The sequence below is a fragment of the Pseudopodoces humilis genome, chromosome 6, assembly GCF_049639895.1.
Source record: "Pseudopodoces humilis isolate 2021_Gansu_Grassland_sample_001 chromosome 6, ASM4963989v1, whole genome shotgun sequence".
Taxonomy (NCBI): domain Eukaryota; kingdom Metazoa; phylum Chordata; class Aves; order Passeriformes; family Paridae; genus Pseudopodoces; species Pseudopodoces humilis.
In genome coordinates this window covers 23,016,464-23,032,866 of record NC_142205.1, presented here as the reverse complement: position 1 = coordinate 23,032,866, position 16,403 = coordinate 23,016,464, and the positions used below count along the sequence as shown (strand labels likewise).

The 16,403-nt window shown below is 39.3% G+C and overlaps 1 protein-coding gene across 1 annotated transcript; it reads right to left on the bottom strand.

Annotated features, from left to right (window-relative positions):
- Window positions 1–6,287: 6,287 nt before the first annotated feature.
- On the bottom strand, window positions 6,288–12,797 carry CHRNA9 (cholinergic receptor nicotinic alpha 9 subunit). The gene is made up of 5 exons (XM_005517759.2): window positions 12,728–12,797; window positions 10,344–10,489; window positions 9,339–9,493; window positions 8,155–8,687; window positions 6,288–6,844 (listed from the first exon to the last, which is right to left on the bottom strand). Exons 1-5 carry the CDS (start codon window positions 12,795–12,797, stop codon window positions 6,288–6,290), a joined length of 1,461 nt encoding a protein of 486 aa, XP_005517816.1.
- Between the last annotated feature and the right edge of the window lie 3,606 nt (window positions 12,798–16,403).

The following is a 16,403-nucleotide window of genomic DNA, read 5'->3' as shown; positions in this document are numbered from 1 at the left end:
GTAGCCCCTGGTTGCTGACAATCCACCCCTGGACACAGGCTGGCCACTGAATGGGACATGTAAAATGGAAGTAGCTATCCCACAGCTTGAACATGCTCTAGTGAATTCACAGGTGCTGAACAATAGTCTCAGTAAGTTTATATTTTTTTCATATTTACTTAGCTTTTCCCATCTCTTTCCTCTTCTTCATTTTGCTAATATTATGTAGCATTATTTTGCAACACGGCTGTGTCTGCTACCATCCTCTAACCAAGTGTGGTCCTATGGAAGTCAAACCAACATTTGCATCCCCGCTGAACACGCACTCCACATCCTAGCCAAGTGCTTTGTCTGTAAAGGTCTTTTCTACCTTCTGGACACTACTCCAGATGACTTTACTGTCTATTTAACTTTATATTTAGGGTACACTTTAGCTGCAGTGAAACATTAACAAAAGGTACTCTTGTCACTGAAATGTCATGAGCAGCTTGGTAGTGCTCAGCTAGAACTGAAAATACAGAATGAATAAAAGAGACATATCTATTACTTATCTATGGCACACTAATAACAGAAGCATGCAGATGTGTGCATTAATGATAGTATTTTTTATTTGTTCCTATTATATTGTCTCAAAAAATTTCCTGCTAACTTGTTGTTAAGAATGATGAAGAATTCAAAAGCAAAAAAAAACTAGAATATGATGTGATTATACAGTATTTAAGATTGTTATTAATCAAGTTGTCTGTTAGTAGTGACAGACACACAACAAGCAAATACCCAGTGAATCCAGTTTAATAATTTTATTCACTGAAACACTCTGCTTACACTAAGCTGGGTTAGGTTTATGTAATTTTTTTAAAAGCATGTGATTTTTTGCTCCACTCTTCTTTTGCCATCTCTGTCATTGCATTTAAATTAATCAAAATTAGTGCATTCTTCAAACCAAGGTGAAATGTAGGAAAGACTGTGGTGTGCAGTCTCCCCAGCACTGCCAACACCTTAGATGAAATCTTGCTCATTGAAGAGTGATATGAATAAAAATAATGATGTATGAAAATCTGGTTTAAGCTCTTTTAAAACAGAGATAAAGATTTATTGTGAGTAGCTGTATGAATGCCAAAAAAAAGAACATGATAATGGCAGAGGGAAAAAACAACAATAACCGCTCCCCAGATAAATCCATAATCCTAGACGGGTTACTTGAAAGGCAGTACTGGATCACTTTTTAAATAAATGTCTTCAGAAAGTAGAATAAAAACCCCACTTGAAATTGCAGATGCCCTTTTTTAGTCTTGATTTGCATTTTCTGGATGTTCACTAGATGGACTTTTACTCTGAAGCAGGAATACCCAAGAAGAGACCATGGCAGTTCCAGATGCCAGCTTTTTCACAGACTTGATATGCTCCCCATAAGCTTACATCCCACCCTGTACAGTTAGATTTGTATTTCATCCTGACACAAAGGTACCTCTGGATTGCTCCCCATAAGCTTACATCCCACCCTGTACAGTTAGATTTGTATTTCATCCTGACACAAAGGTACCTCTGGATTGCCTTCTAACTACAATGGCTAGAACTACACCTGACAGAACATACAGTACTTCATGGGCACACAAAGCAACTCATGTGACTCAGGCATGGCTTAGTTCACCACCAAGGTCCATCCCTGCACCCCAGGTAACCAGAAGGCACCACCTGAGACACGTTTGTGGTGCAGTGTATTCCTGGTGGCCCTGCAGATATTCAGTGGTCTGTGGCCTGCAGACTAAGAATCAAATGTACAAAAGTATTTGGAAAGACAGACATAAGAACAAAACTGAGCTAGGTACTTGCTATCTCTGTTGTTCCTTACTGCAAAGATAAAATGGAGTTCTTAAAAAGTGTCTGGAGACAATGAAGCCCTAACTTACACAGCACAAACTAGATACAAACACCTCCACTACCTCTGGTCCCTTCCACAGAGTTGGACTTGTCTCTAACAAAGAAGAAAGATTTCTCCTTTTTAGTAGACTTCAGAGAACAGTGAGAAAAGAGATGTTCAGCTTGCTCCCCTCCTTTAATTGAGCTCTAGGTCACCCAGTCTGCCTGCAAGTACAAAGGAGGTGCCTGCACACAAACTACGGAGGTCACCTTTGTTCCTATGTACTATCACTGATGAAAGATTTTAAGAAAGAAAACAAGAGTCAATATATTATTTTCTTCTATGAATAACAGAAGTTTGTAAGAAAAGATGGATTCTTCACACTTTTATAAACAGAATGAGAGGAGTTGCCTTTCACCCCATAGTCTCCTTTTCCTGTCTCCAAAACAATAATACTCAGGCCTTCAGCTTCTCAAACTGGGACTGGTGCACAATCAGGAATTCTTGCCACGCTCCTGCATTTCTTGAGAAACTACTGTGATACAATTTTCATAATCCTGGCAGTGTCAGAGAACCAAGCTTTGCTAACCAATAGGTGAAAGGTGCTTAGAATGTGGCATCTGAATTCCAGAAACATAGAAAAAACCTCTTCTCTTTCAGAATGTCATTTATTGTTCAGGATGATCCTTCTATATTTAGTCTGAACCCTCTTGCTTCAAATTCCATGAACACAAACAGACTTCCTAGGTTAGGAAAGGTCATCTACTTTTCTGCACTGTTGAAAATTCAACACCCCAACACCCCATTACACTTCAGCTCTGTAATTCTGCTTGTGAGAAGAGCAGTGAAGGCATGACAAGAGACAGTTTATATTTTTCCTCATTTCAACACTGCAGTGACTCAGTACAAGAAAGGAGAGTTGATCTCTCTGCCAAGAGATGGTACAACAAAAGAGTCTGTCAGCTCATCCCTCAAATGGCTCTGCAGCACACAGTTCTAAAACAGTATTTTTACAGTATCATTGCCTCCTCAGTAAATATGAAGTCACCTTAAATCATGGTAAACAGTTACTAGGTGCATAAATAGCTAATTTTCTGATACCATAATCATAGTTATTAATAATTTCTGGATTTCATCTTCCTTAAAGATTACTGGATCAAAGCATGAGGCACACAAAGGAAAGAGGAAGAGACCAAGACAGGTAGAATTAAACAGTCCTGTCTCACTTAGCACTACAGCTCTCGTGTACAGTTCTGCCTGCTAACACACAAGGCTGATTTAGAACAAGTTTCTTCTTGATGAAATTTCTTCATGGAAAGGGTTGTCAAGCATTGGCATGAACTGCCCAGGGAGGTGGTGCAGTCACACTCTCTGGAGGTGTTCAAGAAACAACAGGACATTATACTTGGTGCCATGGTGTAGTTGACAAGGTTGGTGATCAGTCAAAGGTTGGAATCCACGATCTTAGAGGCCTTTTCCAACCTAAATGATTCTGTGATTCTGCAAACATTAAGACCTGAGCTACTGTCCATACAGTTTAGTCAGAAACTCCTGAGCTAGTTTTAAACCAGGCAGTCTTTGCCTGGCAGTAGCATGGGCCTTGGGTCAGCCTTGGGTCAGCACCAGAATCAAGGCCATGCAGTGTCACGTCATGTTTTTACTCTGAACAATAATCAAGTCCAAAGACGTAACACAAGGGTCCTAGCATCACAAAAATTCAGGGATCAGCTTCTACTGGCATTCATCATCTGCTGCTCAAAATCTTTATCAAAATCAGGACTCTTATGAACTAAAAATGGAAAAGGTTTTTCTTACTAGATCAAGAAAAATCACCATATGTAAATAAAAGGTGAAAAAAATACTTGAAAATGTCTAGCAATCCAAATAAAGGATAAAAGTTTAAAAGAAAATTTAATAGTTAATAGGTTCAAATCACTAGAACTATTTTTCAAATCATATTCTTGCAAGGAAGGTATTTCTTGGTGTGATATACCATCACATTTTCACATAAAAACTACTAGGGAATTGCAAAACATGATTTCAACATCATCATTCAAGCATGCAGAGTACTGAAAAATCACCAGCATGATAGAGGCCCACAATCCACCTATGACTGCAAACTTTCACATGGAAAGCTCACAGCTGCAGCCATTTGCTTTAAACAGAGTGACGTGGACAAAATCTGCATTTCCAAGAAAGATATTCTGAGTCAGACTAAAGGGCTGTCTAAATCTTGAAGCTGCCTCAAGTGGGTACCACCAGTGGGATGAAGAGCACTGAAGAACATGTAGTCATGAATCCCTAAAATATTGCTCCTCCTTTAAATGCTTAGTGACTGTATTCAGAAGTATGCCAACAGATTTTTCTTTTATTTTTTTCCCTTAAGTCTTGAAATCCCTATAATCTTTTGGCATTCACCAATCCTGTTGCAAAGAGCTCCTCAGCCTTATCACATGTTGTACAGACTCCTCCACTGCCACACACTGTGTACATTTCATGTACCCTGTTCCTGTATTGTAAAACTGTGAACAGGAGCTCTTTATGCCACCCATAAGCCTTAAATAAACCCTTGATCATCAGTTTTCCATGCTGAAGACTCATGTTCTGAATATTTTACCCTTATCTTTAAATACCTTACTCCCTCAGCTTTACAGACAGTATTTTTTTCCACAACAAAGAGCAAACCCGTTTCTTCAAGCAGGCAGTGTAAGTGCCAAACCCTGAACTACGTGGCAAATGGATGCAATCGTTTTTCTGCAGTGAATGAAAATTAACAGCTTGTCTTCTAAAGGAGCTACTCAAAGTTACCCCGGTTGAGTGGGAACTAGTTATACACAGGGAACACACTTGAGACTTTTTTCCACATACTGAGTTTATTTTTGGCTAGACAGCCAGTTTAGCTTTACATTAAAACCTGGACTTTAAGGCTTGCATTATGTATGAGAATCCAGATAAGTTTACAGTGTTAATTATTCCACACAAAAGAAAACCTGCCATTAGCAATTCAATGCATCATTTATATCATCAAAATAAAAAGAACAATTCCCTTTCTTCTAATAAATTTGGACATAACAACTGCATCACTTTACCAGTTTAGCTCCTTGCTCTTAAGTTACTGATTCACAGGTATGCTCCTATTCAGTGCAATAATTATGAAAATTAGTTTTATCACATGAACTTTTGACTGGGATCCATTACAATGCCATTCTGCCTCTCCCAAGCATCTAGAATATCATGGTTTCAAAGTTCAAGGTGCTTTGCCAAAGCAATTTATTTGCCATGGGCATGCCCAGGGTACCAGTTTCTTACCTTATTACAAGAGACATTGTCCAGAGCTCTATCAGTCTGAAAGGGTCAACAGAAATTAACAGACAGAAGAGGGGGTTTTGGTGTTGTCAGCAACAAACATTTTCCCATACATGTAAGCATGAAGGTGTTGAGCAAGGAGTGTTGATTATGGCACTACTTTAATGAGTCTGTAAGATCATGATTTTGTGCTAAGTAATGCACAGAGCAACCTTGGCATTCCTGTAAACTGTTTAAAATTTAAGTATTAAAGAGCTTGTAAGAGTAAACAAGGGACACAAAGGGTGAACACTGGTAGTGGTAGACTACACTGGTAGTCACAGCCTCCTATTTTAGCAGACTCAAGTAGCATTTAAAGGCACATCTTGCACTAATGCCCAGGGCAATGAGACATGTAGGAAGGACAGAAGTTCTCCCTATTATTAGGCTCAAGAGAAAGAATTGAAAAGGGGTCCTCTGACTCAGTGGGGAAGAAACCCTGGGAATCTGCCTTACTGGAGCCATGGTGACCATAGAGTAACATTCAGCAGCACAAAATGATAAAGAAGAAGACCAGTTTCAGTAAGCTCAGCCATATTAAAAGCTAAAGGCATATAGACATGTAGAGCCTATGAAATGATAGGAACAGTGGTCAGTGAGCTGTAACAAAAAACATAAGTTTTTGAGTCAAGCTAAAATAAAAGGGAAAAAGGCAATGCCATGAAGGGATGATCTCCAGAAAATGTCATCATGTCACAAATACACTTTCTTTTTCCCCTGGAAGAGTGAAAGGGCTGATCAAATTACGAAGTGCAGAGGTGCAGCCCTGTGAATACACAATTCCCTGCTAGGCTGTCTGCTCCGCTGCTGCAATGCTCTGGCCCAGACAGCCTGAAGTCATGGCCACCACCCACCATGGCAGAACACTGACTGCTCATCCTGCAGCCTCATCAGCACACCCAAACTAAAAGGCAAGGACAGTCACCAGCAAAGTCCTCAGTTATGCAATGTCTCAACTCCCTGTCACAGCCTACAGAATCAATTTGTTTATTGTTACAGAATTCAAGGCTATGATCTCAAAAGCACCCCTAAACACAGAACTCCTCCTAAACAAACAAACATAGACTATTCAGATTTACAAAAGGAATATATTCATTTTCAGTTAAGCAGCTTTTCCAATGATCAGTACACTCATAAAAAACACCATGATAAAGAAAATCCACATGAAAAACCTGTCCATCACTTTTGCAACTTTTTTCCACTCAATTCCTTTGGCCCGGTTTGCTTTATGGTCTCTAACACAATTAGCAATATACTCAATATTTTTAATCAGCATTTTGTAACAAGAACAGCAATTAACAGTCTCCCTAACATTTTCACCATTTACCCCATAGCTTTTATTCCAATTTCCATTGAGCTTTTCCTTGAGATTGCAGTCATCATTCCTAGTGGAAAGAGAACTCCTTACCTCTTTGTGCCTCCTCTGGCATCCATCATCCCCCTCAAACCTATATTCTTCTTCCTTCTCTCTTTTTGGACTTGTGCAATTTTCACCCACATCATAAACAAAAAAGATTTTTGACATATAGTCCAAAATAACCACCTTGGCCCACTGTGGAACAGGCTTTGCTTCTGAGCCACAATGATGGAGATTCATTATAATGATTGTCAATGCAGTGGAAGCTGTGATCATGGTCATAGTTGCTATATAGTACTTTCCTAGAACACAAAATTAAATCATATTAAAGATGTTAGTCTAATAAAAAAAATTAAATGAGAAGTAACAATGTGACAACATAGTGTTGAGCATAAATGCAAATGAAACAAAGTTTTAATTACCTTAATTTTCTTAGATCACAATTCACCATTTAAAAACAAAGATAGAAGCTGTTAAAATAAAATCTACACATCACTGGCATGTCTTTATTAGATGAGTATGTGACTACTGTATTAGCATGGTAAATATTTGCATGCTAAAACCTCTGATTACTTGAAACACATCCATTCAGAAAGCAGCTCAAAAATGTTTCTCAAGAGCTTTGCCTTTTTCATAGTGTCTGCAAAGTCTCCCATGCCAATGGCTTCACATGGCACCTTGGAAATCCCACTTCCTCATGTATTAACAACAGTGATGATAACCCCTAGTTTGAGCTGTTGGTGCACCCCACTCCAGCAGATCTATGCTTTCACACTCAAACATGTCAGTGAATATGCAGGCTTTGTTGGTATCCACAACCAGTGTGCTGCCAGCTCAGAGGTCAGAGCACAGAGCTGAAGAGAATACAAGCTGTGCTCCTCTGCCCTTGTTTTTGGCAGCTGAAGAACACAGCTGACCAGCCAAGCAACCTATGCAGAGAGGCAGCTCCCAGCCCTGCTCTGCAGCAGGAAAAGCAAGGACTGACAGCAGTGACACAGGATGTGCCACAGACAGGTGTGACCTGAGCCCAGTTTCAAAGGGACTGGAAAGGATGGCAAGGGAGAGTGTGGGAATAGAGAAAACAGACTAAGCTAGGTTCCTTTCATTGCACATGAACTTTTTTGAACTCCAGGATATAAATTAAATTTCAGCATAATGGATTCCCAGAAGCTATAATCCAATGTAGCAATTGTCAGATATTAAGTCAACTTTGAGTATGCCAGCCAGGCCATCCAACTATCTTGATCTGACAGACACAATATCTTGAAACAGTCTGACCTTGTGCTTATAGCTCTTGATTATACTTCATGTGTTAGTTCTAAAATTGTTTTCCTTTGGTAACTTTATTTCAAGATGTGATACCATAATTCTAAATAACTAACTATATTTAATAAATATAAAATAGCTAGCTAATGTATAATTTAAAATAAACACAAAATAACTTCTAAAAACTGCAGCATACCTATACAAATTCCTCACATAATTTAAGTACTTCACTGTTGCAAAAATATAGCAAATTTATCTTCTGAGAAATCACAAATTACTTAGATTCCCTGACATACAGCCCTGCTATTAATAAGTCATGCTTAAAGACAAAGTGTGTAAAGCTCACCTATCAAAGGAACATTTTCAGATGGGGGCATGATCTCTGCAACCATCAGCTGGAACACAGTTAGAGCAAGAAGAACTGTAACACCCAGAGACACTTTCTCACCAGAGTCTGCAGGGAGATAGAATCCCAGTGGGGCCAGGAAGGAGATCAAAATGCAAGGAAGCAGCAAATTAAATATGTAGAAAGAGGACTTCCTTTTCAAAATCAGCGTGAAGGTCACATCTGGGTAAGGCTCAGAACAGCAGCCATAAGTGATAACATTCTTAACTGCTGGCATACCATGAATCTCCCATTCCACATCTTCTATGAAGTCAGAGAGGTCACCACTATCAAGAGAATTGATGATGTCTACCTGATTACCATTATAGGTCCAGGACCCAAAGGTAAGGTTGCACTGCTGGCTGTCAAAAGGAAAGTAAGATACATCCACTACACAAGAGCTCTTTGTGATGGCAGGTGCATCCCAAGTGATTTTTCCATCGTATCTCAGCACTACATTAGTATTTACTGGTTCTGAAAAGTCATCATCAGCCCTAAAAGACAGAAAAATTACAATCAGGACTGACAGACAAGGGTGTTGGCCAGAGAAGGAGGGCAATGGAGAAGACCCTCCTTTCACACCATTAAAATCATGCTTCTGAAATCATATTTACACTGAATTTTAGTAGGAACTTACTCTTAACCATTATTTACAGGTATGAGTGCCCATGAATGCCAAATATCAGTGCTGCTAAATGATATTGTGTTTGTTTGCCATAGTTTCCTCAAACTTGACCTCAAGCAGGACACAGTAGGAGAAGAGTCCATTAAAAGTTGAAAACAATTTGCAGGTCATTATTGGCCTAGGAGAGCAGACAAGGAGTGCAGCCTTTATGTATCATCTGTTTGTGGACAATCTGCCAGGGTTCTCTAGGAGCCTCAGCAGAAAGCACCTCAGACAGCCAGGGTGTTCAATTCCCAGTGCAGAGAAATCCAGAAAAGCTTTGCTGTGTAGCACAATTTTCAGATCTTGTCTATAGCTTTATTGCAAAATATTTAGATTATCAACAACAAATGTTAAGACAACAAACATATCCCTTGCTAAGGTAAGGTAGAGATGAAAGTTCAGTCTCTGTAGGCCAGTTACTCCTTTAACCCCCTCCCTCCCTCAAATATGCAAGCTGATTTTCTCCAGCCACACTCACTTGTTATATAGGACAATATCTGGTCTCCAAACCAAATTGCTTGGAATCCTGATGGAATCCAACCCATCATATTTATCTTTGTCCCATCTGAGGTATGCATCATACCAGCTTTGTCGAATCCATAAGTAAGCTGACAAAATTTGGTTCCTTTCATCCTGCATAAAAATGTGGAAATATTTCTAGCTGAAGATGACAAAATCACATCTCAGACACAGACAGCATTTGTGATATGGCTTTGTTGTAGTGCTCAAAACAGGCCAGAATACTGACAGGCCACAGAATAATTCTCCAGTTATTAGAGATGCCTAGAATTAGTCATCTAAGCCCATAAACTGTGCAGGGAAATCATTGGCTTGGACTTTTGCTTGTGTAAACCTTCTTCTCTTAGCACCTTCTCTAGTTCTAATCACAGTGTCTAATTCTCCCAGTTCTTCCTAATTTCCTTTTGTGAGCTTCAGAATAGCAAATAGCTAACAGATTCAGGCTAAGAAATTCTTCGAGAGCTTGGCGAGGCCTTGAAATTATAATTCAGAAGTCACAAAAATAATCTTCCCTCCTCCTTCCAGACACATTTTCTTTTGCCTTAAAAGTGTATCTAAAAAAAACATATTTATAAAAATTACTGAAGGCTAATTTTAGGGATTTTATGTAGAAACTAATTGCATCTTAGAAAAAGCATTTGCTGTATTTAAAACTCAGCAAAAGTTGCCTGGAGGGGGTGAAACCAACACTTAACTACAAAAGAAGTCTTAAAAATTCAGCAGCTCTAAATTTCCAGACTTAAAATGGAAGCCTTAAGAGTTGCAGCCAGAGAAGAATGTACAAAAAACTGGAGAACAAGACACACCCCCACCCCCTCAGGCCACCCCCTCTCTCCTCCTGTGAGGAAACATTTCTGAAGTTGTCACAACAAAATGAAGGTTGCTTTTCCTATTCCAAACAAAAGGCTTACAGCTAGTATATTCCTGCATCATTTTAGAAAAACAGAACCGTGCTTTTACTCACCATGTCTTTAATTTGGGACAATGTGATCTGAATGGTGACATTCAATACTTTATCTGTGTCTTCCACTGGTCTTAGAGCATTGGAGTAGTCTTCAAACAGTTCATTGAACAGCATGTGAGCATATTTTCCTTTGGCTGATTCTGCAGCTAGATGACACAGACTTGTTCAGTACATCAGATTAAGCACTGAGCAGCATCAGAAAACCCCCTCTTTCTACTGCTTCAGGCAGTATTTGCTATAATCATATTTATCATTATATATGGTAGAATATCATTAGTTCAGGTACAGAAGTGTACCTGAAGAAGTTATTCAAATAAAGACAGCGTTCACCTGGAGCAGATGAATAGCTAACTTAAGCTTTTCACACCCACTGAAAAAACTCTCTCTATGCAGCTATTCCTACATTTTTTGTAAGTAAATATAATTACTTTTATTTTACCAAAGGCTTTCACAGGCAGATATTATTGACTTCCAGTGTGCAAGGTCTGAAATCACACTTCCTCACAGGTTTTTGGTGTGTTCCCAAATGCAGCGCTGGTAAGATTCCTGCTACTTCCAGAATTTTGTCTTTTTTCTTTTTAAACTACCACCTGTAAAATGTCTGAGCTGCTTTTCTTCACAAGATGGCAATTGCATAATGTGTGCACCAACATATTTTCCAAACCATGTATTTGAAGATGCTTCTTGCTATCTGGATTTAAAGATTTAAAGATTTATCTAAAAAGAAATAATTTTAATTTTTTTTTTTTTAATTAAAGATAATCGACTGAAATTTGAGGGTTTAAATTACACTTTTGCTGTTTCATACTGTTTTGTACATCACAGTTTCTCTAGGCAGCCTCTGTATCATCTTTACATAGATTCACAAATTTCTGGAAGCAAAGGGCAAGGACAAGAAAACCACTCTGTTATCAACCCACCCCTGAAGGTGGGGTATCTGAGGTTCTTAATAGATCCCTTGGGATGGATAAGAGTGAAACAACGTGGGTTATGTATAAATACATATATTTATGTATGGCAGGTTTATTTTAGAACAATTTGGTTGCAATGGTGTGTGTCACTGAAACTACAGGGAAAATGGAAACTCTCCAAGGAAGTCTTTTCAATGTTAGAGAATTAGGCATCACTTTATTATGGGCAGGATGGTATTCTGAGCAGGACATGCAATGGAAATTATTTCATCTACACATACCCAGGCTGTGCAGTGAAAATCATTCCACCATACATAATTATTTACCAAATTTTTACCTATTTGTACATAAAAATCCCAAAGAAATTCACGTTCAAATTACACAATTCTTAGTGTTCAATCATCCATTGATTATTGAATCCCTTCACCTTCGATACTAATTGGGCCCTCATTCCTGGGTTTTCTTACCAATCTTTACCCAGACCAGGTGTCTCCAGAGGAGTAATGCCCTTTAATGTTTGTTTATTCCCTGTGTACCTTCTGGCTACTCCCCATCTGTAGATGTTAAACTCATCAGATGTCACACGGTGAACAGTCTTTTGAAGAGAAACTTCAATTCCCCTCCCCCTGGGCAAAGGCGAACAACCCCCTGACTAAAGCTACAAAAAAACAATGTTAAAAGTAGCATCAATTCCAACAATGGGAAAGAGGTACGTGGTCGTACCCGCTATTATCTATAGAAATGAAACAATATAAAAGCATAAAGACTACATTCAAGAAAATACAGGAGGAAAAGAAAGAAAAAGAAGGAAGGGACAAGAGCAGATAACGGAGAGGACCGATTATCAGCATACATGATAAAGTATTATCCCCTCTCACAGGTTCTGCTTCTTATCGGTCTTTTCCCTTATCTGGCTCAAAACATTGTTTATCTTGTTGCTAAACAAAGGTTAATTAGTCGTGGTGATCTCTGGCGACGGGTGCTCACCCCTTTGTACCTGGCGTGTTCTTATGCAGGTTCAAAACCTTATCTTCGGTTGTGTGGTGCAAATCCAGCCTCATCAGAGCACCCGCTGCTTTTGCAAATGGCCAATTGTTTGAGTCATCGCTTCAGCATTTCAATCGCTCACACACTCGCAAGACTTGCGCAAATGCCAGGTGGCAACATGTAGGGAACAAGTACTTCGGAGTACATCTCTCTCTGGTGATTCACATCGACTTCCTGGACTAATTTAAGAGCTCAAAGCAAATCTTCCTGACTAAAAAGACATTCCAACAGATCACAGCTTCCCGAACAGCGCTGCAGTTCTGGTTCCGTACATGATAATTTTGTTTATGCATCAATGAGACAAAGTAAAACTAAACAGATTAAACACTTCTGGGGCTCAGCCACGTAGGGTACATCGGGTCACAAGATCCTATCTGAATAAAATAAACCTCAGTGCAACATTTTGTTAGCAAGCAGCATTCTCACCTTTGAGTATCACTGCTGTGAACAGCAGCCACAGAGAGACGTAAAAGGAGGAGAGGCTCCTTATCTTCATTTCTGGACTTTAAATAAATAAAACTGCTCACCCAAGAGCACAAAAAGTGTTTACCACCATGCAAAACTATCCAAAGAGTAAATCAAGTTGTACAGTAGCATCAAGGTGCTGATACACTGACGAGCTTCTAGAAGCAATCGTGTGCTCGCTCAGCAGCTGGCAGAGTCCTACAGCGATCATGGGCTCCCTCCCTCTCCTGGTAACCTGAGCGCTGCCTGCTCTCAGCCTGATGCTGAGACAGAAAACCAACAGATTGGGTATCACTGTGAAAATTGAATTCCATTGCATTTATACCACAAATGTAAGATTTTGTCTAGTTTATGACAAATTCTTTTACAGTTCTTTGGAAGGCTTTGTTTTACTGCACTTATGTTCTGCGATTGCCCGCTCAGAACCAGTTCTGTGGAATTTGTGGACCTTCACAAAAAAGTGATCTGACTTGGTGCTTTAACAGGAATAGTAACCCTGTACATCACACATCTAATATCAAACAGAAAAAATATCCCAATACCCACAGCCACAGCCTACTTACTTCCATGCTGATAAAACAAGGTTGTCATTACTAAAATATTGCCACGTGGAAGAGATGCAGTTGTACCAAAGTCAGAAAACACATCTGATATTTGCAGTAGCCCAATATCACTGTGCAAACAAGAACTTCAACAGGTGTAGACAACTTGGAGACCAGTATTCAACGCAGTAAATCAGTAGCAAAACCAGACTTTGCAGGTAAAATGCCATTTCCCTTATACAGTACAATTTTTCACAGATGAACTTGACAAAAATTTACTGTTACTAGACCACACTTAACATTTAGCCAAAAGAGTTTCAGGAGAAAATACAAACATGAAACAACACCTGGCCTTCCATCTCACCCTGATGGCGAGAAGTTCAATAGCTCTGTGTATATTTCTCATGTTGTCAAGTAACCTTCCTAGTACCACAGACATTTTCTTTCAAGTTTCTCAGACAAGAGATTATTTTCTCCTCTCCACAGTCCAATCCATCCTTCCTGATGATATACTGCAGTCCATTTTGCCATCCTTTTAGAACAGGAAAGAGTCACTAGAACAGAAAGTGAAAATATAGAATGAGCTACTGGAAACAAAATTGGTCCAGGATAGTCCTGATCCACAGAAAACATATAATACTGTTGCTTTACTCTTGCACAGTCTTTTGGCTAGAAGAAAATTATCCCTCCATAAACATAATTTCAACACAGCAGCATTACAAGCAGCCACTGGCTAATGTTTGTGCTTTTGTGGGATTTATAAATCAATTACATTTATGGCCAGCTTTATTAAGTCAGCAATAAATAATTTCAGTAAAAGATCCTGTAATGAAATCCATCTCTGTCATTTCATTTGCTAAATTGTCAAAGGAGTAAAACAGTAGAAAATTGTTTAGAAGTCAAAAAGGTCAGAGCAGCCCCTAGGCAGTATGTAATGACCTGCATTCTCTGTGAGATGAAGGTATATGATGCTACAGAAAACAAAAATCATGGACAGAAGATGAAAGATTTTTGGATACAGTCAGATAAGTGCATTCTCAGGGCATAATTTTAGTCTGCAATAAATTGCCATTCTATCAGCAAGGAGCTACTGCATGACATCTCTTGCTGTAATCACAGGAGTGATCAGGGGTGCTGCCTTAAGAGAGCTGCTGTAAACACTACTGGAGCCAGAACTAGCCTTGCTCTACCACAGGCTTGAGACAACCATGTGACCTGTTACATCAGCAATACACACATGCCAAGCAGTGTGGACTGAGGTACTTTAATTTGCATAAGATATTGCATAATTTGCACAAGAACACATATTAAAGTACCATACACATCTACTGGAACAAAGTCTTCTTGAAGGGAAACAGCGGGTTCCCCAAAAAAACATAAAGCATATTTATATGTTGTTTACCCAATTTATTCTTATTTATGCACATACAGTTCCATAATATTAATTATAATTTTGTAAAGGGATAGATCATAAGCTGGGATTTATAACCTATAATATTTTCAGTCATCGCACTGGACATACAGACAGGTAAACATGAGCACACATATATTAGACATGTCTGTTATGTTTGAGATGATGCATTGATTGCACGCTGCTTGCAAAAGTAAACTAAAATACATCCAAAAGCCTTTTCAATACCGAAGACACAAGAAATTTAACAATGTTAGTATGACAGACCATTTGGCTTCTTTATGTTTGTTCACAAGATATCTGATTTGTATTTTTAGTCAGAATATCCCTAATGTATTCATTTTGTGTGAATGATGCCGAGCATTAACATTGATTTCTCGTTGATCTGAGAGATTCATCTATAAACCCACACCTCCTCAGAACACAGTTTTAACTTTTGGCACGATCTAAGGCAATACTAGCCCCAGATCAAACATCCCATTTAACTTTTGAATAGATCTTAAATTTATAGGTAAAGAGTTGTCTTTCTTTACAGTAAAAAGTTCTGCTACCAAGTCAGAAAGCAATACAAGATAAGAAGCCGCTGACAAAGATAATTTGAGTCACGAGTATTCGGGAGTTAGAATGAAGCCATTAGCACTGCCAGAAGTAGGGTCGTTGCCAGCAGAATTCACAGGGATGCAGCCGGAGTCTCTCTGCCAGCAGATGGCCCTGTCACCCAGCCCACTGATCCACCCCGAGGGACGGGGCGGAAAATCACACAAGAATCACAAGGCATTACAGCCTGCCTCCATCCGCTCCGCAGATCGTTTGCCTTACGCTTGATGTAAGACACGGTGAGACAAGATGTTCTTTTAAAGCGAAAGATGAGCAGAAGGAACAAAACCGTTTGGCGGCTGAATCCGGGGTTTTTCCAGACCTCCTTCTCCGGCAGGACCCAGCAGAGACCGGTCCCGGGAGGGTTTCCAGGGAGCGAACACCAGCCATTGCATTCAGCTGTGAGTCCATACAACACCGCATTTGGAGCACAGGCTGCTTCTGCTGGTGCGGGGAGGGATTTAAGGCCCATGGAACAATATCCAGCCTTGCTCCCACATACTTTGTTCAGACGTTTGATTTCGTGGCAGTGAGTATGGGATATTATCAGAGCAGAGCGCTGTGTTCACACGCACAGTGGGACAAGAGCAGACCATTCATTGGTGCACTGAGCTTGTACACCACTCATGTAACACATGTAACTTTTCATGCTTCTAGACACACATATACTATTATGTGGACATCATTAAAAATCTAAATTCACTATACTACAAGGGAAATTTGACTTTGAATGTGATCTAAGTACAGACTGGAGATTACATAGGAGAGATCTCCTTCATATTAAAACTTCCAAAGTTAGGTATATATCTTAGCCAAACTATAAGCAATGTAGTTAAGAAGTGTAAAAACATATTTAGAATTTTGTTCTTTCAATCCTTCTTCTGCAAAAAAATAATAATTTGCTCTTGAGCCTAAGGTTTTTACATGTACATTTTCAGATTTTTTTTTTATGGATTCTTACCCCTTTTTGCATAAAAACCATTAAGAGTTTTCAAGCCTTCAACGGGAAAAGCTGCAGATACTGTACTGTCACAGGCCTCAAGGCCGTCTGTACCATTTATAATCCATCCCTTCATCAGAGAACAAT